The sequence below is a fragment of the Schistocerca gregaria genome, chromosome 3 (genome assembly GCF_023897955.1).
Source record: "Schistocerca gregaria isolate iqSchGreg1 chromosome 3, iqSchGreg1.2, whole genome shotgun sequence".
NCBI lineage: Eukaryota > Metazoa > Arthropoda > Insecta > Orthoptera > Acrididae > Schistocerca > Schistocerca gregaria.
In genome coordinates, this window is record NC_064922.1 from 78,234,594 (window position 1) to 78,256,852 (window position 22,259).

The 22,259-nt window shown below is 39.5% G+C and overlaps 1 protein-coding gene across 3 annotated transcripts in view; it reads right to left on the minus strand.

Annotated features, from left to right (window-relative positions):
- LOC126353937 (activated Cdc42 kinase Ack) overlaps nt 1–22,259 on the minus strand; it is a 403,423-nt gene that overhangs the window by 211,819 nt on the left and 169,345 nt on the right. For all 3 annotated transcript variants that reach the window (XM_050003203.1, XM_050003205.1, XM_050003204.1), the window contains exon 8: nt 11,897–12,054. In XM_050003203.1, the coding sequence (XP_049859160.1) occupies nt 11,897–12,054 (158 nt within the window). The remainder of the gene's footprint in view (nt 1–11,896; nt 12,055–22,259) is intronic.

Here is a 22,259-nt window from a genome sequence, read left to right on the forward strand (position 1 = left end):
TCAATTGTTACATGTGTTGCTAAGTACTTCAAAATTATATCTTGTACAAGAAACATGGGGATTTCCAGAGCTTCAGCAATCTGTACAGCTTTGATAATGGGCAAATAGTGAGGTCACACAACTATTCATTTCTTCCTATTTATCAACTTGGGAAACCTGCCTTTGAGGTAAGTTTCAATCCAACTAAATAGAACAGTTGCACACGAAATGGTACCAAATGTTCTTGGAGTAACTGAGGTACATGCCCCAATTATTGGATCCTCTCTACAATGACTTGAATAATGTCTAACAGACTGACAGACCTGATCAATTTTATCTGCCTCTTCTAAGCCTCTCAATGGTATTTACAAATCAAGAACAGTTGTCAACATAAGTAATTTAGAAGTAGATACCATAGGTATAGTGAAGAAACTTGAGTCACTTAATTAAGAATAGATGAAAGCAAGAGGAAACTACGGTCGTAATTTTTCCTGAGGGCAAGCAGCTTCACTGTATGGTTAAATGATGATGGTGTCCTCTTGGGTAAAATATTCTGGAGGTCCCCCATTCGGATTTCCGTGTGGGTACTACGTACTACTCAGGAGGACATTCTTATCAGGAGGGGGGGGGGGGGGGGGGGGGGGGGGGGATTGGTGTTCAACAGATTGCAGTGTGGAATGTCAGATCCCTTAATTGGGCAGGCAGGTTAGCAAAATTTAAAAATGGAAATGGATAGGTTACAATTACATGTAGTGGGGAATTAGTGAAGTTCGGTGGCAAGAGGAACAAGACTGTTCGTCAGGTGAATACAGGGTTATAAACACAAAGTAAATAACTTTAATGCAGGAATAGGTTTAATAATGAATAAAAAATAGGAATGAGGATAAGCTACTATGAACAGCATAGTGAACACGTTGTTGTAGCCAAACCAGATATGAAGCCCACACCTACCAGAGTAGTACAAGTTTATATGCCGCCTAGCTCTGCAGGTGATGAAGAGATTGAAGAAATGTATGATGTGATAAAAGAAATGGAGATTAAAATTTAATAAACCTCGGAGACTGGAATTCGATAGTGCGAAAACTAAGAAAGGAAAAGTCGTAGGTAAATCTGGACTAGAGGTAAGGAATGAAAGAGGAAACTGGCTGGTAGCATTTTGCAAAGAGCATAACTTGGTTTAAGAGTCATGAAAGAAGGCTGTATACAAAGGAGAGGCCTGGAGACACTGGAAGGTTTCAAATGGTTTATGAAGGGTGAGTCACAAACTATTGCCATTTAGAATAACTCCGAAAGTGTGACAGTAGCTAAAACGTTTGTGGGACAAATGTTGCTTGGGACAATGGGGGCGCCATAATATGAAGTTGGTTTTTTGTTGCTAGGTAGAGTGGCGTCAGGGATATGAAGGTCACCTTTGTTTTTAATGGGATGCTATAGTTTGGTACTTATTTTCCGATAGTGGCTATCAAGACAAATCCAATGATACGTAACAGTTACCTCTTTGAAGGTCAGCAAAGGTCATTTACAGAATGTGTTCGAAGTGATGACCATTGGTACCAACACAGTGCTGCAATCTTCTCAACACGGTTTGAGTAGCATTCCTTATCACTTCGGCACTTATCGAAGCACATGCTCTGACAATTCTCTCTCATATACTTCGCAAATAGTAAATATTCGCCAAATATGGCATATCCATCTAATGTGCCACTGACATGTAAACATCGTTCAACGGTTTCGCAATACAACACTAATAGGAATGTTAAGACTAGTATCATTGAATCAACCAAATGTGAATGATATATTCTTTCGAAGAACAAGTCAATATGCTTCTCATTTATGGAGAATGCCAACAAAACTCAGAGAGAGCTAGAGACTTATACGCTAAAAGATATCCTCAACGTACTCACTATACATGTCGTACATTTAAATATGTGTATAATAAATTGAGAACGACTGGATCATTAATGAATAGGAAACATATCCAGCAAAGGAAAGTTACTAATGATGAAACGGAAATTGGTATTATTGCCACTGTGGTTCGAGATCCTTGTGTTAGTTCGCATCAAATCGCAAGGAAATCTGGCATGAGCTAGAGTAGTTCGTTCATGTTCGCATCGCCACAAATATCATCCTTACCATATCAGTCTCTACCAAGAATTAACTGGTATGGATTGTATGCATCGCACTGAAATCTGCCAATGGGCACACCATCAGATTCAGAGGGATGACACATGTATTAATTTTTATTTATTTACTGACATGGCTATGTCCATGAACCATGGCAATGATAATTTCCATAACTTGCATTATTGGGCAACTGAAAATCCATGTTGACTGCGGCAAGCTGCACACCAAAAACGGTGGTCGGTGAATGTATGGTGTGGGATTCTGCAGGACGCAATTATAGGCCCCTATTTCATCGAAGGAAATCTTAATGGTAGAAAGTACGCCACATTCCTGCAATAAACATTAGGTCTGTTATTAGAAGAAATACCTTTAGGAACAGAATGTGATATCAACATGATGGGTGTCAGGCATATTTTTGGCTGATGGCTAGAAATTAGTTGCAGAGACAATTGCCAAATCATTGAACTGAACACAGAGGAGATGTGTCGCAGCCGGATTGTTCGCCAAACTTGATGCCTCTGGATTTTTTTCTTGTGGGGAATCGTAAAACCCACTGTTATAAGGACGTTCCAACTACACCTGAAGATACGCACGAGAGAGAGAGAGAGAGAGAGAGAGAGAGAGAGAGAGAGCGCATGTGCTTCCATAAGTGCTGATGTGATAACGAATACCACTCAATCTGTGATAAGAAGATTGCAGCACTGTGTTGATACTAATCACTTCAAACACTTTCTGTAAATGGACGTTCATGCCACCTTGGACCTTCGTTGACCTTCTGTTATACATCATTGGATTCGTCTGGATAGCCGCTACCAGAACATAAGTACCAAACTATAGATCCTATTAAAAAAAAAAAAAAAAGTTGACCTTCATATCTCTGACGTAATCGTACCCAGCCAAAAAACACCATCATCATATTATGGCCCCCGCTGTCCCAAACTTTCAGACTCCTATCATACTTTTGGAGCTATTCTAGGTGGCAATAGTTAGTGACTCGCACTGTATAATGGTAAGACAAAGATTAAAGAATCAAGTTTTAAATTGTAAGACATTTCCCGGGGCAGATATGTACCCTGACCACAATTTATTGGTTATGAACTGTAGATTAAAACTGAAGAAACTGCGAAAAAGGTAGGAATTTAAGTAGATGGGACATGGATAAATTGAAAGAGCCAGAGGTTTTAGAGAGTTTCAAAAAGAGCATTGGGGAATGGAAAACAAGAACACGGGGAAGAAATACAGTAGAAGACTTGGTAACTTTGAGAGATGAAATAGTGAAGGCAGCATAAGTTCAAGTAGGTAAAAACACAAGGACTAGTAGATATCCTTAGGTAATAGAAGTGATATAGAATTTAATTGATGAAAGAAGAAAATATAAAAGTGGAGGAAATGAAGCAGACGAAAAGCAATACAAACGACTCAAAAATATGATCAGTGGGAAGTACAAAATGGCTAAGCAGTGATGGCTAGAGGACAGGTGTAGAAGCATATATCACTATGGGTATGATAGATACTACCCACAGGAAAATTAAAAAGACCTTTGGAGAAAACAGAACCATTTGTATTAGTCGTACGAGCTCAGACGGAAAACCAATCCTAACCAAAATTGAGAAAGCAGAAACCTGGATGGAGTATGTTGTTGTTGTTGTTGTTGTCTTCAGTCCATAGACTGGTTTGATGCACTTCTCCATGCTACTATATTATGTGCAAGCTTCATCATCTCCAAATAATTACTGCAACATACATTCTTCTGAATCTGCTTAGTGTATACATCTCTTTGTCTCCCTCTATGATTTTTTACCCTCTACACTGCCTTCCAGTACTAAACTGGTGATATCTTGACGCCTCAGAATGTGTCCTATCAACCAATCCCTTCTTCTAGTCAAGTTGTGCAAGAATTCCTCTTCTCCCCAAGTCTATTAATTGATTACATGATCTATCAATCTTATCTACAACACTCTTCTGTAGCACCAAATTTTGACAGCTTCTATTCTCTTCTTGTCAACGCTGTTTATTGTTCATGTTTCACTTCCACATATGGCCGCACTCCATACAAATACTTTCAGGAAAGAGTTCCTAACACTTAAATCTAGACTCGATGTTAAGAAATTTCTCTTCTTCCGAAACACCTTCCTTGCCATAGCCACTCTACATTTTATATCCCCTCTACTTTGATCGTCATCAGTTATTTTGCTCGCCAAATAGCAAAACTCGTTCTACTGTTTCAAGTGTCTTATTTCCTAATCTAATTCCCTCAGCATCACCTGACTTAATTCGACTACATTCCATTATCCTCATTTTGCTTTTGTTGTTGTTCATCTTATATCCTCCTTTCAAAAAATTGTACATTCCATTCAACTACTCATCCAGGTCTCTGACAGAATTGCAGTGTAATTGGCAAACTGCAGGGTATTTATTTTTCCTCCATGCATTTTAATTTCTACTCCAACTTTTTCTTTTGTTTCCTTCATCGCTTGCTCGATGTAAAGATTGAACAACATCAGGAATAGGTCACAACAATGTCCTACTCCCTTCCCAATCACTACTTTCATTTCATACCCCACTGCTCTTATAACTGCCATCTGTTTTCTGTACAAATTGTGAATAGCCCTTTGCTCCCTGTGTTTTAGCCTCGCCACCATCAGCATTTGAAAGAGAGTATTCCAGTCAACATTGTAAAACCTTTCTGTAAGTCTACAAATACTAGAAACGTAGGCTTGCCTTTGCTTATCCTATCTTCTATGAGAAGTATAGGGTAAGTATTGCCTCGTGTGCTCTAACATTTCTACGGAATCCAAATTGATCTTCCCTGGGGTCAACTTTTACTAGTTTTTATGTTCATTTGTAAGGAATTCATGTTACTATTTGCAACCATGACTTATTAAACTGATAGTTCAGTAATTTTCACACCTGTCAACACCTGCTTTCTTTGAGATTGGAATTATTATATTCTTCTTGAAGTCCGAAGGTATTTCACCTGTACCACACATCTTGCTCACCAGGTGGAAGAGTTTTGTCACGGCTGTCCCAAGGCTATCAGTAGTTCTAATGCTGCCACCTGGGCCTTGTTTCGACTCAGGTCTTTCAGTGCACTGTCAAATTCTTCACGCAGTATCATATCTTCCTTTTCATCTTCATCTTCCGTTTTCGTAATATTGCTCTCAGATACATTTTCCTGGTGTAGACCCTATATATGCTCTTCCCTCCCCCCCCCCCCCCCCCCCTTGAACCACAGACCTTGTCATTGTGGGATGCTTGCCTGCCTGGTGCATTCACAATGGAGAAGTATCTGTTGAGATGCCAGACAAACATGTGGTTCCTGAAGAGGGGCAGCACCTTTTCAGTAGTTGCAGGAACAACAGACTGGATGATATCTGGCCTTCTAACATCAAGCCTTATAACATCAACCAAACTGGTCTTTCTCTGCTGGTACCACACACAGTTGAAAGCGAGGGGAAACTACAACCATAATTTTTCCGAAGGCTATGCAGCTTTACTGTATGGTCTTTCTTGGGTAAAATATTCCAGAGGTAAAATAGTCCCCAATTCTGATCTCCAGCAAGGACTAATCTACATCTACATCTACATTTATACTCCACAAGCCACCCAATGGTGTGTGGCGGAGGGCACTTTACGTGCCACTGTCATTACCTCCCTTTCCTGTTCCAGTCGCGTATGGTTCGAGGGAAGAACGACTCTCTGAAAGCCTTCGTGCGTGCTCTAATCTCTCTAATTTTACATTCGTGATCTTCTCAGGAGGTATAAGTAGGGGGAAGCAATATATTCGATACCTCATCCAGAAATGCACCCTCTCGAAACCTGGTGAGCAAGCTACACCACGATGCAGAGCGCCTCTCTTGCATAGTATGCAACTTGAGTTTGCTAAAAATCTCCGTAACGCTTTCACACTTACCAAATAACCCTGTGACAAAATGCGCCGCTCTTCTTTCGATCTTCTCTATCTCCTCTGTCAACCCGATCTGATACGGATCCCACACTGATGAGCAATACTCAAGTACAGGTCAAACAAGTGTTTTGTAAGCCACCTCCTTTGTTGATGGACTACAATTTCTAAGGACTCTCCCAATGAATCTCAACCTGGTACCCGCCTTACCAACAATTAATTTTATATGATCATTCCACTTCAAATCGTTCCGCATGCATATTCCCAGATATTTTACAGCAGTAACTGCTACCAGTGTTGGTTCCGCTATCATATAATCATACAATAAAGGATCCTTCTTTCTATGTATTCGCAATACATTACATTTGTCTATGTTAAGGGTCAGTTGCCACTCCCTGCACCAAGTGCCAAACCGCTGCAGATCTTCCTGCATTTCGCTACAATTTTCTAATGCTGCAATTTCTCTGTATACTACAGCATCATCAGCGAAAAGCCACATGGAACTTCCGACACTATCTACTAGGTCATTTATATATATTGTGAAAAGCAATGGTCCCATAACACTCCCCTGTGGCATGCCAGAGGTTACTTTAACGTCTGTAGATGCCTCTCCATTGATAACAACATGCTGTGTTCTGTTTGCTAAGAACTCTTCAATCCAGCCACACAGCTGGTCTGATATTCTGTAGGCTCTTACTTTGTTTATCAGGCGACAGTGCGGAACTGTATCGAACGCCTTCCGGAAGTCAAGAAAATTAGCATCTACCTGGGAGCCTGTATCTAATATTTTCTCAGTCTCATGAACAATCAGGACGACGTTGTTATCAGGAGAAACAAAACTGGCATTCTACGGATCGGAGTGTGGAATGTCAGATATCTTAACCGGGCAGGTAGATTAGAAAGTTTAAATAGGAAAATGGATGGGTTAAATTTAGATGTTGTGGGTATTAGTGAAGTTCAGTGGCACGAGGAACATGACTTCTGGTCAGGTGAATACAGGGTAGTAAACAAAATAAAACAGGGGTAATACAGGAGTCGGTTTAATAATGAATAAAAAAATAGCAGCGCACGTAAGCTACTACAAACAGCATAGTGAGCACAGTATAGTAGCCAATATAGATATGAAGCCCACACCTACCACATGCCGACAAGCTCCAGAGATGACGAAGAGATTGAAGAAATGTATGATGAGATAAAAGAAATCATTCAGAGAGTGAGGAGAGACGAAAATTTAGTAGTCATGGGGGTCTGGAATTCAATAGTAGGAAAATGAAGAGAAGGAAAAATAGTAGGCGAATATCGAATGGGGGCAAGGAATGAAAGAGGAAGCCACCTGGTAGAATACTGCGCAGAACATAACTTAACCATAGCTAAAACTTGATTTAAAAATCATGAAAGAAGGTTGTATATGTACTACTGACAAGAACGGGGGAAAGAAACACAGTAGAAGAAGAATGGGTAGCTTTGAGAGATGAAATAGTGAAGGCAGCAGAGGATCAAGTAGGTAAAAAGACGAGGCCTGGTAGAAATCCTTGGGTAACAGAAGAGATTGTTGTTGTTGTTGTTGTTGTTGTGGTCTTCAGTCCTGAGACTGGTTTGATGCAGCTCTCCATGCTACTCTATCCTGTGCAAGTTTCCTCATCTCCCAGTACCTACTGCAGCCTACATCCTTCTGAATCTGCTTAGTGTAGTCATCTCTTGGTCTCCCTCTACGATTTTTACCTTCCACGTTGCCCTCCAATACTAAATTGGTGATCGCTTGATGCCTCAGAACATGTCCTACCAACCGATCCCTTCTTCTAGTCAAGTTGTGCCCCAATTCTATTCAATACCTCCTCATTAGTTAGGTGATCTATCCATCGATCTTCAGCATTCTTCTGTGGCACCACATTTCGAAAGCTTCTATTCTCTTCTTGTCTAAACTATTTATCGTACATGTTTCACTTCCATACATGGCTGCACTCCATACAAAGAAACGACTTCCTGACACTGAAATCAATACTCGATGTTAACAAATTTCTCTTCTTCAGAAACACTTTCCTTGCCACTGCCAGTCTACATTTTATATCCTCTCTACTTCGACCATCATCAGTTATTGTGCTCCCCAAATAGCAAAACTCCTTTACTACTTTAAGTGTCTCATTTCCTAATCTAATTCCCTCAGCATCCCCCAACTTAATTCGACTACATTCCATTATCCTCGTTTTGCTTTTGTTGATGTTCATCTTATATCCTCCTTTCAAGACACTGTCCATTCCGTTCAACTGCTACATTCCATTATCCTCGATTTGCTTTTGTTGATGTTCATCTTACATCCTCCTTTCAAGACACTGTCCATTCCATTCAACTACTCTTCCAAGTCCTTTGTTCATCTTGCGAAATAGGAAATTTACTTTGAAAGTAACGCTTGTCATACAACTATTCAGAATATTTTCCAGGGACCTGTTAGAAATAGGTTCGTTTCAGCAGTTTACAGAGAGCGCCAGATAACAGCTCTTCAGAAAATTTGCAGTCTTTACTGTCTGTTAGCTATAGAACTGTTCTGTGTGACATAAAATTAAAAATAGGATACATAAAATGAATAAAAACAAAAAAAGACAGTACACATTTTTTCAATCTTTAAGTACTAGCTTTTTTTTCCCTATGATCTTGACACAGCTTTATATGGCGTACTTTCCTTTCTGGGAAAGAGTCTATTACCTCATCAAAGTTCATCAACATTTTGCTACATGAAAAACTGAAATGTCATTGTCTAATACTAGAAACTTTGTTAATACAAATAGTACCCTAGACTGGTGTGGTTTCTTGATCTGATTACGTGTATTTTATCACTGTCTGCTATACACACACCAAATAAACAAGACTGTTTTAGCATAAATGGTCATTTTTATAACAGGACAGAATATAATTGATGGAGTACCAATGTCAAATGCCTATTAGGACAACTGCAAGCAAAAAGGTTTATGTTAGGAAACAGTTTCACATTTCATTCATACTCTCTAGTTTCTGAAGCATGAGATTGAAAAGTAGTAGTAAGAAGTTTTTATATACATTTTGAATTGTCATATTCTTCCGTATTTTCTGTGAGTCCCCTTTTCTTCTCCTTCTTCATTCTAACGGACAACCTTGTCATCACCAATTCTGTGACTATTCCTGCCAGTGTCAGTTAACTTCACTAACCCTGTCACAGTCACCAGTTAAGTTATCCCACATTTATTCTCCGGTTAGGCGTTATTACGCGTTCGTACAACGTGTTTACCATGCGACGCCCAGAATAGAACTTCAGCAGCTGCTATCTGGGGACTGTATAACTGGCCCTTAGTAGTGTAGCAGTCTAACCAAAAATTTTCTGTCAAAATTTCATTTCCTTGGATACTCGGAGAAGACAAATCTTTGTTGCCTGTTATTCCTGTTAGTCATTTATTTCCACTCTGGTAGTCTGAATATATGGAATTCGCTAGTAATTATAATAATGCTGATCATTTGCAAACCCACTCAACCACAAACAGTGATTGCCATTTAACCGTTCGGCTGTATTCACTCAGCTTGTAGAGCCCTGTCCTCTTTTGTCTGGAGGTAAATTTATTTCTAGATGGGACGGGGATTCCCGTGGCAGAGTCATCACGTACACTGTGCACGCATTCAAAAATGAAGTTACGATTCATTCAGAAATCAACTTAGAATTTAATCAAAAATGATAAAAAACCAAGAGAGATGCATTAAAAATCATACTAGTTATCGATAGACCAACGTGCGCTGGATGCTGGGCGCTTTGGGAAACAAGGTCTTTTTCCACAATAATATGAATTTGCCCCCCCTCCCCCCCCCCCCCCCCCCCTTGAAACTGACACCCCGGGGGTAAATACCCTGTTTGCCCTCGCCCCATACCCCTAGTTCCACATACGTGAATCTGGCAGCTCAGGGGCACCGGTTAAATTTTTCCGGATACATCTGGCTGCTTGCTGCTATTGCTTATACAGCTAACTGTCACACTTCTGTAACCAGAAGTGAGAGAAGGCACTTCTCATACACGACTTAACTGCACATGCGTATAAGCTCTCTCGCAACCGCTCAAACAAATCTACGGTAAACAGTTGTTACGTCACGCTCAATGGAGGCAATTTGTTGTTATTAAACATTGCATAGTCTTCCTAAGGCCTTTGACACATCTTGCTGTTGGCGGACACTAGTATGAGGACTGTGTTGTATAGTTGTATATGGAGCATTTCTTTTGCAACTTAAGTTTTATATTCGCTTTTTTCTCTCGTTCGTGTTTCATTGCTGCAGTATTATTCTGCAGTAGCGAGATGCAGTAATACTCTTCATTAGAGTATTATTTCTTACTAATCTAAGTTACAAAAATTTATCTGAAAACTAAAACAATAAAAACTTCCCAGAGTTCTAAAAAATTCCCGAGTTTTTACCGGTTTTCTCCCGGATGAAAAAATTCCCGGGTTTTTCCCGGATCTCCCGGTTGTCCCGGGTCGTGTACACCCTGTGTACTGCAGTGCTGACCGAGCTCATAAAGCAGAAAGTGGTTTTTATAACGAGATGTTGCACCATCAGTGACATATATACCTTTAGAAAGTGCCTCCAAAAGCTATGTCATCAACTACCATGCTGACAGCGTAACACGCATTGGCATTGCCATAAATGAGATCATCACTGACATCAGCAAAACAACGTGATGTTCCAAGAAAGGGAGCAACACATGTGAATATTGATACCTGTGATGCGTGCCAGTCATAACTTTGAATTTTGTTCTGCAAAGCAATAGACCAGTTCTCAGCAAAGTCAAAATGAAGAACTAATGTGTCAGTATTCTGGGATGCAGCAGATTTTACTTCTGCTATGGCCTGTCTATGAATCCCCCAGATATGATGGTAAGCTATTCCTTTCATTACGCAATGCCTAACCTCTGCAGAAAAACTTATCCGAGTCTACTGTCTTCTTCACCAACTCTCCTCCCTCCCACAATGCATAGGTTATGTCATCGTCAGTATCCTTAAGGCATAATGCTTCAACAGTCATCTCTTCAGCAAAGACACGCTGCACACTCTTGCAATCAACATGTATCTTGCAGCTCTTTACATGTGAACAGAAGCATCAGGTCCATCTCTGAGTGCACTTCTTTCCTGTAATACTGCTTATGGCGAAACAAACATGTCTCCTTGTATTCTGAATATTTAGACAATTTTATAACAACATTATGAAAAGGATAGTTGCTAGTCAACATACATAGCAGATATTGACACAACAAAAACCTGTAGAAAGTTAGCTTTCGGCCAACAGGGCTTTTATCAAAAATACACACACACACACACACACACACACACACACACACACACACAGACGAGCGCGCAAGTCCCATAAACATGACCACAGTCTCTGGCAGCTGAAGTCAGAACAACTATTCTTTTCATAATATTGTTATATTCCATACTAAACAATTTTAAATCTATATACATACATGAATAATTTATTACCACTGCGCCAGACTCGTCATCTGGCTATAGATACTTAGTGCTACCCATGCCGACCAAGCCAAGGCACATCACTCATTTCACTGTGTTCACTAGCTGAAAAAGTGATTTTGTGATAAACTGGTAGGTGATGTAATTTTTGTTTGGTTTCTACTGCATCAAAATTGTACTAGTATCAACTATTATTTTACCAACATTTTGTCTATTATGAACTTGAGTAATTAGAGGGGGGGGGAGAGAGAGAGAGAGAGAGAGAGAGAGAGAGAGAGAGAGAGAGAGAGAGAGAGAGAGAGAGAGAGAGAGAGAGAGGGGGGGGGGGGGGGGGCAGAGAGGAATGTATCAATGACATATATCGTAGTATTGTAAAAGTTCTTACATTACCAGACAAATTTCAAGAATAACTAACCTGCCATCAACGACTACAACAGTGTCACCTCTTTCAACGGTCATCTTTTCTGGTTCCTCAAATTTCTGCAATGCTTTCATGACTGCTGGAAATGACCCCAGGAGATATTCTTTGGATGCAAGAAATGTTGGTCGGTCTGAAGGAACAGCAGCCCAGCACTGGAAAAACAAACGTGTTGCTCAATAAATGTGCTACTTGTACCCAAAATACTTTACTTCCACATGCATACCGAAGTGCATGGCAGGGGTACTTAGCATGAAGGAAGTTAGGATTTCTTCCTGTTCAAGTCACATATGCAGAGAGGGGACGAATGCCTCTGTGCGTTCTCTAATTAACCTAATTTTGTTTTTGTGCTCCTACAGGAATGAAACATAGGGGACTGAATAATATCTCTCGATTCTTCACTTAACACTCATTCTTCAAATTTATTATGTAGTACACAGTAATGTAATTAACAAAAGAAATGTGAGCAAGGGACAAACATTAATACATAGACATTACAAGTATTTTATCTTTTGAACACGTAGAGTTTAACTGCGATGCTACCTTTTTTCTCAACTGCCGCAAAGCCTCTCCCTAAAAAATAAATTATAATGAGAACTAAAGCAAACAACCAGTAGATGACCAAAACTGATAGTAGCTCTTAGTTTCTAGTGCAGACAATATTGCATCAGATGATATTATGGATTGCAACAAGTAACTTGCACTTTGCAGTCATTTATGTTTTTGAAGTTGCATGTCCAGCACTACTGAAAACTCTTCAATTTCCAGTATGTACATAATCTACATATATACTCTGCAATCGCTCATATGGTGCACAGCAGTGGGTACCTCATACAATAGGCTATTTTCCTATGTCAAAAATATATTTCGGATTGTTGTTAGTCTGACTGATTATAACATTTAACCAGCATTTACAGTCAATATTCTCAGAAAATATCTGTTATTTTTATGCAATTAAAGCTTAAAAATCATTAAATTTCAAGATCTGCTCACGTGATCAAAAATGCTCTGTTCCTGGCTGACGCTCTGGTGACATCAGAGACTAGAAGTAAGACGAAGCTATACATGTGTCACAGGAGCGTCAGTCTAAGTTACAAGGATTTTACGTACTACTTCTGCAAACAGTATAACTATTTATTTATGGAGAATGCAGTTAAAACTTTTAAGTAACAGTAGAAATGAATTTGTGAAGTAGAAATGAATTTGTGAAGTAGAAATGAATTTGTGAAGTAGAAATGAATTTGTGAACGTTGATAGTAGAAGCCTTGCAAAAATTGATTTTCTTATGCTCCCCTCATTTAGAGCGCCAGCATGTGCAATGACAGACCATCTTTTCCATACTCCCTGCAACATCAGTAAACACGCTCAAAACTAAGGATTTGTATAATGTTTGCAGATGAGTCCATTTATTGTAACTAGATTATTGACTATCAGTCATGAGCTGCGAACCATAACACAATAAAATTATTCTTGGAAAATCTTAGTGCTGATTTGGTCAGCAGAAGATACTTTGCTGAAAAACGGCATCCAATGTGTGTGAGGTGGCACAATGTGTAGCACATTTGATTATAGTTAAAGAGTTCATATGTTCAAATCCTGGAAGGGTCACATATTTTTAAAGTCTTACACAAAATATAAAACCAGGGTTAGCAAGAACTGATTGTAGCAGTTATTCCAATTGTGGGATCTATTGTATATAGCTTCACATCAGTCTTAATGTGAGAAATGGACAGCAAAGGATAAATGCATTTACTTTGAAAACAGTTCACTTTTTTGGAAAGCACTGCTGCTAGTGAAGAGCCATTATAATCCAACAGTACAACGAGATGTTGGATAATGAGGTTATACGGAGGGAGAGAAAGTGTGTACAACATGCAGATGGCACAAACATACGAGCCGTAACTAATGCTAGCATCTGAAGCAGACTTACTTCATCTTTATGTAATATGATAAAACTGCAAACATTTGGATCCTAGCTGGGCAGTACGAAGATAAAAACACTGTTTCTAATACAGTAAAAAGTATGTGATCACATTAACCAGAAAATATCTTTTTGAACGTGATGTCTGAACAGTTACTGCAAATGTAAACACATGTAAACAGCAAGAAAAACACAGTAATGTTCTGTTTCTGATCAGTGTAGTGAAATTTGGTAATTTTGATGATGTTTTCATATGAGAGGACTGTTGAGCCATTTCACAAATAAGTTAACACATTATTTTGGGTTAGATTCGAACCAGGTATCTATGGACATTATCTTGTAAAATTTAACGGTCTACCCCTCTAACAACTGAGCTACTGAATAACTGAAGAGTCAAGCAGTATATTGCTCCCTCCTACGTATATCTCATGAAGAGACCATGAGGATAAAATCAGAGAGATTAGAGCCCACACAGAAGCATGCCAACAATCCTCCTTTCCATGAACAATACGAGACTGGAATAGAAGGGAGAACCGATAGAGGTACTCATGGTACCCTCCGCCACACACCGTCAGGTGGCTTGCGGAGTATGGATGTAGATGTAGATGTAGATGTAGTTGGGCAAAACGTCAGTTTTCACTAGGAGTTTAATTTTGTTGACTGATGCTATCGTCCGTTGCTACAGTGGGAGAGCGTATCTCAGAGGTAAATTAATGTTACTTCACAGTGCAACACATTTTTAATTATGTTAGTCAACTTGTGCGTTGTCGTCATGGCAATCTGACTGTACAGTGCAACCACATTTTCCACATCATATCATTCTCTGTAACACTCCAAAACAACTTTTCAGTAGGTGTTATAGATGTACAATACGGTACTGCACATGATTTGTAACCATTTTCCAAAACGTAAATTCCAAAACAAGACATCGCTGTTTGTTTTGTTTTGCTTTAGGGCACAAAAAACAACTGGGGTCAAAGACATCATCACTGTGAATTAGCATTATGAAAGTAGGAGCAGTGAGCTAGCCAGTAACATCACAGATATCACGACTCGAATGGAGTGTTTCAACAAACTTTCAAATTATCTGAATTTCACTCCCATTATATAAGAATACTGAAATTTAAGTGGAAAAAGGCATGTTAGGAGCATAAAATGACATAATTAATCATTGAAGACAATTTCCATCAAACATCCTATACCAGTCATTTCCCTTCCTATTGTACTTGCAAATGGAGTGACTGTCTATTTAATATCCACTTGTATTGCTTAATATCCACTTGTATTGCAAGTAGGATGCTAATGACTCTTTGCCACAGGTCTGTGTGTGTGTGTGTGTGTGTGTGTGTGTGTGTGTGTGTGTGTGGGCGCGCGCGAGAGTGTATACCTTTCCTTTTTTCCCCCCTAAGGTAAGTCTTTCCGCTCCCGTGATTGGAATGACTCCTTACCCTCTCCCCTAAAACACACATCCTTTCATCTTTCCCTCTCCTTCTCTCTTTCCTGACGAAGCAACTGCCGGTTGCGAAAGCTCGAATTTTGTGTGTATGTTTGTGTTTGTTTGTGTGTCTATTGACCTGCCAGCGCTTTTCTTTGGTAAGTCACATCATTTTGTTTTTAGATATATTTTTCCCACGTGGAATGTTTCCCTCTATTATATTCACATTATAATATTTTATTTATCCCTCCTACTCTTTACACAATAATGAATATAATAAAAAGGAAAAATAAGTGTATCTAAATACTACTAATGCAATAAGAGAACTGGAAGATTTACTACAAAAATAAAACAGAGTGTATTTTGATTTAATTAGCTGATTAACTACAAAAATGAAGTATAAAGTGTATCTTGTTTATTTACTTATATGTATTCCATTTTATGTTATGTGAATCTCTGTTACATAACAGTGCCATTCCGTTCTTTTCACACATACATATTTGGCTCATCTGCAATTTAATGGACAAAGGCTGCACATATTCTAGAACTACGAACAACTCAGATGATGCCTCTGTTTTGTACTTCTCTGCTAATGCTGGAGAAAATGTCTTGAAAAGAGTACACCACAGCCCTGTTTAGGACTGCTGATATTTTTAAAAATATTGAGAATCTGATATATTGTTATTTTAAAAAATATATAAATATATATAAAAAGACTGATATATTGGCAGAATTTTTTTTTTTTTTTTTTTTTTTTTTTTTTTTTTTTTTTTTTTCCTCCTGCAAATGCCAACGACCTAGCAGTTGTAACGTCAATATTGTGTACCGAAGCTGAATGTTGTCATTTCTGTTGGGCCAAGTGTTGATTAAGTCAGCATTTCCCCTTACATGTCTCCATCCTTCACAATGAGCAGTTTTGTCATTTAGATTTTTGTTCATTTTCAACAACTGTTTTTGAAGAATACCAACATGAAGACAGAGCACACTAGTTGTGTTAAAAAAAATTCTTTTAATGAAATTGGTGTGCTATTTCTTCCTGTTATTCCATTCACACTGCTACACCCTATTCCACACTATCTGTGACACATATACTTGCTTGGTAAAGAGAAAGACTGAATGTGTTGAAAGCTCAAAAAAAGTAGTAAGACCCTTTCACACCGTGAAAGTAAAATCATATTCTACTACAGTTTCAAAAGAACAATTTCAAATATTTACCAAAAATAGTGAAGAAATAAAATAAAAATATCAGCACCTGATACTGCCATTTTGATTCCTATATATCAGAGCATAACTTAATCATAGCTAATACTTAGTTAAAGAATCATGAAAGAAGGTTGTATACATGGAAGAACCCTGGAGATACTAGAAGGTATCAGATAGACTATATAATGGTAAGACAGAGAGTTAGGAACCAGGTTTTAAATTGTAAGACATTTCCAGGGGCAAATGTGAACTCTGACAATCTATTAGTTATGCACTGTAGAATAAAACTTAAGAAACCGCAAAACGGTGAAAATTTAAGGAGATACGACCTGGATAAACTGAAAGAATCAGAGGTTGTACAGAGTTTCAGGGAGACAATAAGGGAACAATTGACAGTAATGGGGGAAAGAAATACAGTGGAAGAAGAATGGGTAGCTTTGAGGGATGAAGTAGTGAAGGCAGCAGAGGATCAAATAGGTAAAAAGACGAGGGCTAGTAGAAATCCTTGGTTAACAGAAAAAATATTGAACTTAATTGAAGAAAGAAGAAAATATAAAAATGCAGTAAATGTAGCAGGCAAAAAGGAATACAAACGTCTCAAAAATGAGATCAACAGGAAGTGCAAAATGGCTAAGCAGGGATGGCTAGAGGACAAATGTAAGGGTGTAGAGGAGTATGTCACTAGGGGTAAGATAGATACTGCCCACAGGAAAATTATAGACACCTTTGGAGAAAAGAGAACCACTTGCATGAATATCAAGAGCTGAGGTGGAAACTCAGTTCTAAGCAAAGAAGGGAAAGCAGAAAGGTGAAAGTAGTATGTAAGGGCAATGTTCTTGAGGACAATGTTATGGAAATGGAAGAGGATGTAGATAAAGATGAAATGGGAGATGAGATGATACTGTGTGAAGAGTTTGACAGAGCACTGAAAGACCCAAGTCGAAACGAGGCCCCAGGAGTAGACAACATTCCATTAGAACTACTGACAGTCTTGGGAGAACCAGTCCTGACGAAACTCTACCATCTGGTGAGCAAGATGTATGAGACAGGCAAAATTCCCTCAGACTTCATGAAGAATATAATAATTCCAATCCCAAAGAAAGCAGGTGTTAACAAATGTGAAAATTACCAAACTATCAGTTTAATAAGTCACCACTGCAAAATACTAACATGAATTCTTTACAGATGGATGGAAAAACTGGTAGAAGCCGACCTCGGGGAAGATCAGTTTGGATTCCATAGAAATGTTGGAACACGTGAAGCAATACTGACCTTACGACTCATCTTAGAAAAAAGATTAAGAAAAGGCAAACCTACATTTCTAGCATTTGTAGACTTAGAAAAAGCTTTTGACAATGTTGACTGGAATGCTCTCTTCCAAATTCTAAAGATGGCAGGGGTAAAATATAGGGAGCAAAAGGTTATTTACAATCTGTACAGAAACCAGATGGTAGTTATAAGAGTCGAGGGACACGAAAGGTAAACAGTGGTTGGGAAGGGAGTGAGACAGGGTTGTAGCCTCCCTCCAATGTTATTCAATCTGTATATTGAATAAGGAGTAAAGGAAACAAAAGAAAAGTTTGGAGTAGGTATTTAAATCCATGGAGAAAAATAAAAACTTTGAGGTTAGCCGATGAGACTGTAATTCTGTCAGAGACAGCAAAGGACTTGGAAGAATAGTTGAATGGAATGGACAGTGTCTTGAAAGGAGGATGTAAGATGAACATCAACAAAAGCAAAACGAGGATAATGGAATGTAGTCGAATTAAGTTGGGGGATGCTGAGGGAATTAGATTAGGAAATGAGACACTTAAAGTAGTAAAGAAGTTTTGCTATTTGGGGAACAAAATAACTGATGATGGTCGAAGTAGAGAGGATATAAAATTTAGACTGGCAATGGCAAGGAAAGCGTTTCTGATGAAGAGAAATTTGTCAACACCGAGTATAGATTTAAGTGTCAGGAAGTCGTTTCTGAAAGTATTTGTATGGAGTGCAGCCATGTATGGAAGTGAAATACGGACGATAAATAGTTTGGACAAGAAGAGAATAGAGGCTTTCGAAATGTGGTGCTACAGAAGAATGCTGAAGATTAAATGGGTAGATCACATAACTAATGAGGACGTATTGAATAGAATTGGGGCACAACTTGACTAGAAGACGGACATGTTCTGGGGCATCAAGGGATCACCAATTTAGTGTTGGAAGGCAGCATGGAGGGTAAAAATCATGGAGGGAGACCAAGAGATGAATACACTAAGCAGATTCAGAAGGATGTAGGATGCAATAGGTACTGGGAGATGAAGAAACTTGCACAGGATAGAGTAGCATGGGGAGCTGCATCAAACCAGTCTCAGGACTGAAGACCACGACAACAACAACAACAACAACAACAACAACAACAACAACAAATCGGTGGAAAAAGTATCGCCGATATATATAAATATTTTCTGCAAAATAATACCAATATTTTATCAACAGCTCTAGTTTACACTGTTGGTGTACTTCCAATAGCTCATTTCCTTTTTAGTTTGCATTTAGCAAGCTTACAAACTCCAGCACTTCATTTCACTATAAAAAAATATAAAATAAACACACACACGCACACACACACACACACACACACACACACACACACACACACACACACACACACACACACACACACACAGAGAGAGAGAGAGAGAGAGAGAGAGAGAGAGAGAGAGAGAGAGAGAGAGAGAGAGGGGGGGGGGGGGGGGGGGGGGGAAGAAAAAACAACTACTACTACTACACTGATCCACAAAATGTTCAAATGTATGTGAGTTCTTCCTAAGGGACCAAACTGCTCAGGTCATCGGTCCCTAGGCTTACACACTACTTACACTAACTGATGGTAATAACAACATACACGCCCATGCCCAAGGGAGGACTCGAACCTTCGGCGGGAGGGGTCGTGCAATCTGTGACATGGTATCTTACACCACGTGGCCACTCTGCGCGGCATTGATCCACATTTGTCCCACAATGTTGATAAATATTATGTACATCAACATTATCCACATCAGCAGCAGAAACAACAACAACAACAACAACAACAACACATTGATTATGTGTCCATGGAGTCACTGGCAGCCACCACGAGAGGCGCTAAGTCGCAACCAGCACGAGAGGCGCTAAGTCCGCAGCTAGCAGAGCATGCTTCCATAATGTTGCAATTGTGGGCATTGTTTTCCTACCACATGTCACATGCCTGCCAGCAATACATGACAACACTATTTAGGCTGGCACTCAACCATGGATCGGTAGTTCGACCAACCATGCACAGGCAGGGTGATGACTCCAGCGAGCGACAGAATGGTGTAAATTGCCCTGAAAATGACCACATCGTGGGTTGAAACCGGTTGGCGGCAAAATAAATAATGTGATTGTGACTGTAATTTTGAATAATTGATTATAAGTAAATTAATCGCTGCTTATCTTCATACAACTATGCTGCCTAAAAGAAAAAAAAAAGTTGCACTCATTCTTTGTGCTATCTCATATGTTTCTTTCTTGTCACCTCTGCATTAGTATGTTGCTTTCTACATACTTTCCGTAATACATCAGATTTTTTTGCATATGTTGTGATTTTGTTGGATAAACAAGTTTTCCAATTTATTTATGAACATTTCAGCTAAACTGCCTCCATATCTGTCGTCCATTGTGAATCTGCCCTTTTCATAAAAAAATCTTATTGTTAAATTGTTACTTAAATGTTATGTTATCGTTTTCTGTGTGTTTTTGTAGCTTTTAGTTTTTCTGTTTATTTGGCCTTCAACCTACTGAACTTACTGTTGTGACTTTAATGTTTCTTTCTGTTTTTGTAACAGTTCTGATGATCGGAGTAACTCAAAATTTTTGAATTATAATGTTACTGCTGCTGATGTTGATAATGTGGTTGTACATAATATTTACCAACATTGTGGGACAAATGTGGTTAGTTACCAACTGTGCACAGTCAGAGATGGGTAATTTGATGGTAAGGCCATTAAGGGGGATTTCATGAGCCAAGCAACAACATAGGAACAGTATGTGGGACTGCGATCTGGATGCGGATAAGGAAACTTTTCTGTATTGACGCAGATGGAAGGAGCAAGGATCCATGGTGGTGCAAAAAATTATGTAAGAAAGTAGAATAATGTCCGAAAATCCTACCTGCTGACAAATGCTCTACCACCGTTGTTTTGAACCGCACGGATTACATGGCAGAAGGAGTCCGTCAGCTGTCAGATACTTACACCTACAAACCATGCCACAGTGATCCCATTCCAGTAATCCAGCAGGCCCATTCCAGAACATCTGCCCAGAGTCCATCTTTCTACTTACACCTACCACTCCCCGCAGTCCCACATTCTACATGCTTCCTAAAGTCCATAAACCCAACCACCCAGGACACCCCATTGTGACCAGTTACTGTGCCCCCACTGAGAGAATCTGTGCTCTTGTAGACCAACACCTTCAACTTATTACCTGGAACCTATCCTCCTATATAAAAGATACGAACCATTTCCTCGACCGGCTCTCCACAGTTCCTGTCCCTTTACCACACGGTGTCCTGCTCATCACTATTGATGCCACCTCCCTGTACATTAACATTCCTAATGCCCATGGTCTTACTGCTATTGAACACTATCTTTCCAGGTGCCCTATGGATTCCAAACCAACATATTGAGCATTTCCTGGAAAGATCATCATCTTTGCTTTGTCTTACTTTGTTACGCTAATTATTGCTATTCTGATCAGATGAAGTGCCATCTGTAAGACATTTTTTGAACTTTTGTATTTTTTTGGTTTTAATAAAACCCCATGTCACTTCAAGCATGTGTGTTGTCAATTTGTACCTCTCTATCTAATTTATTTCGTGATTTATTCAGTTTTCAAATTTATACTGACATTTTGATCACCTGGTACTCGCCCATCCTCACACAACCCCTGCTCCCAATCCCTTACCTCATGGCTGATACACCTGTAATAGACCTAGATCCAAGACCTGTCCTGTACATCCTCCTACCACCTACTTACTCCAGACCGGTCAGTAGCGTCACCTATCCCATCAAAGGCAGGGCTACCTGTGAAACCAATCATGTGGTTTACAAGCTAAGCTGTAACCACTGTGTTGCATTCGATGTAGGCAACACAACCAACAGGCTCTCTGTCCGCATGAATGGCCACCGACAAACTGTGGCCAAAAACAAGTGGACCACCATGTTGCTGAACATGCTGCCAAACCTGATATCCCTAATCTCAATGACTTCTTCACAGCCTGTGCCATATGGACCCTTCCCACCAACACCAGCTTTTCTGAATCACACAAGTGAGAACTTTCCCTGCAATACATCCTACATTCCCGTAACCCTTCTGGCCTCCAACTTCGTTAGTCATTGTCCTCACCCATCCAGCTCCCTCCCTGTTCCCATTCCAGCACTACACAGCCATCATTTCACCGCCACACCCAGTCTTTTAATTTCTTTTTATTTCTTTCTGTTTATTTCTCTCCTTTCCACTACTTACCCCCCTCCCCACATATTCTCTTGCCCTCTGTCTAAACTGCAACACTTCAATGACCGCCACTCCCACCATACTAACCCCTCCCCCTCCCCGCCCCAGCCTCATCCTTACCCCCACCCAGTCGCAACTCCCAACATGCACTGGTGCTGCTGCTCGCAGTGTAGTTTCAGCTCTCTGAGACTGCAGATGTATGTGCACTGTGCAAGGTGTGTGTGTGTGTTTGTGTGTGTACTGCTGACAAAGGCCTTAATGGCCGAAAGCTATAATTGTATGAA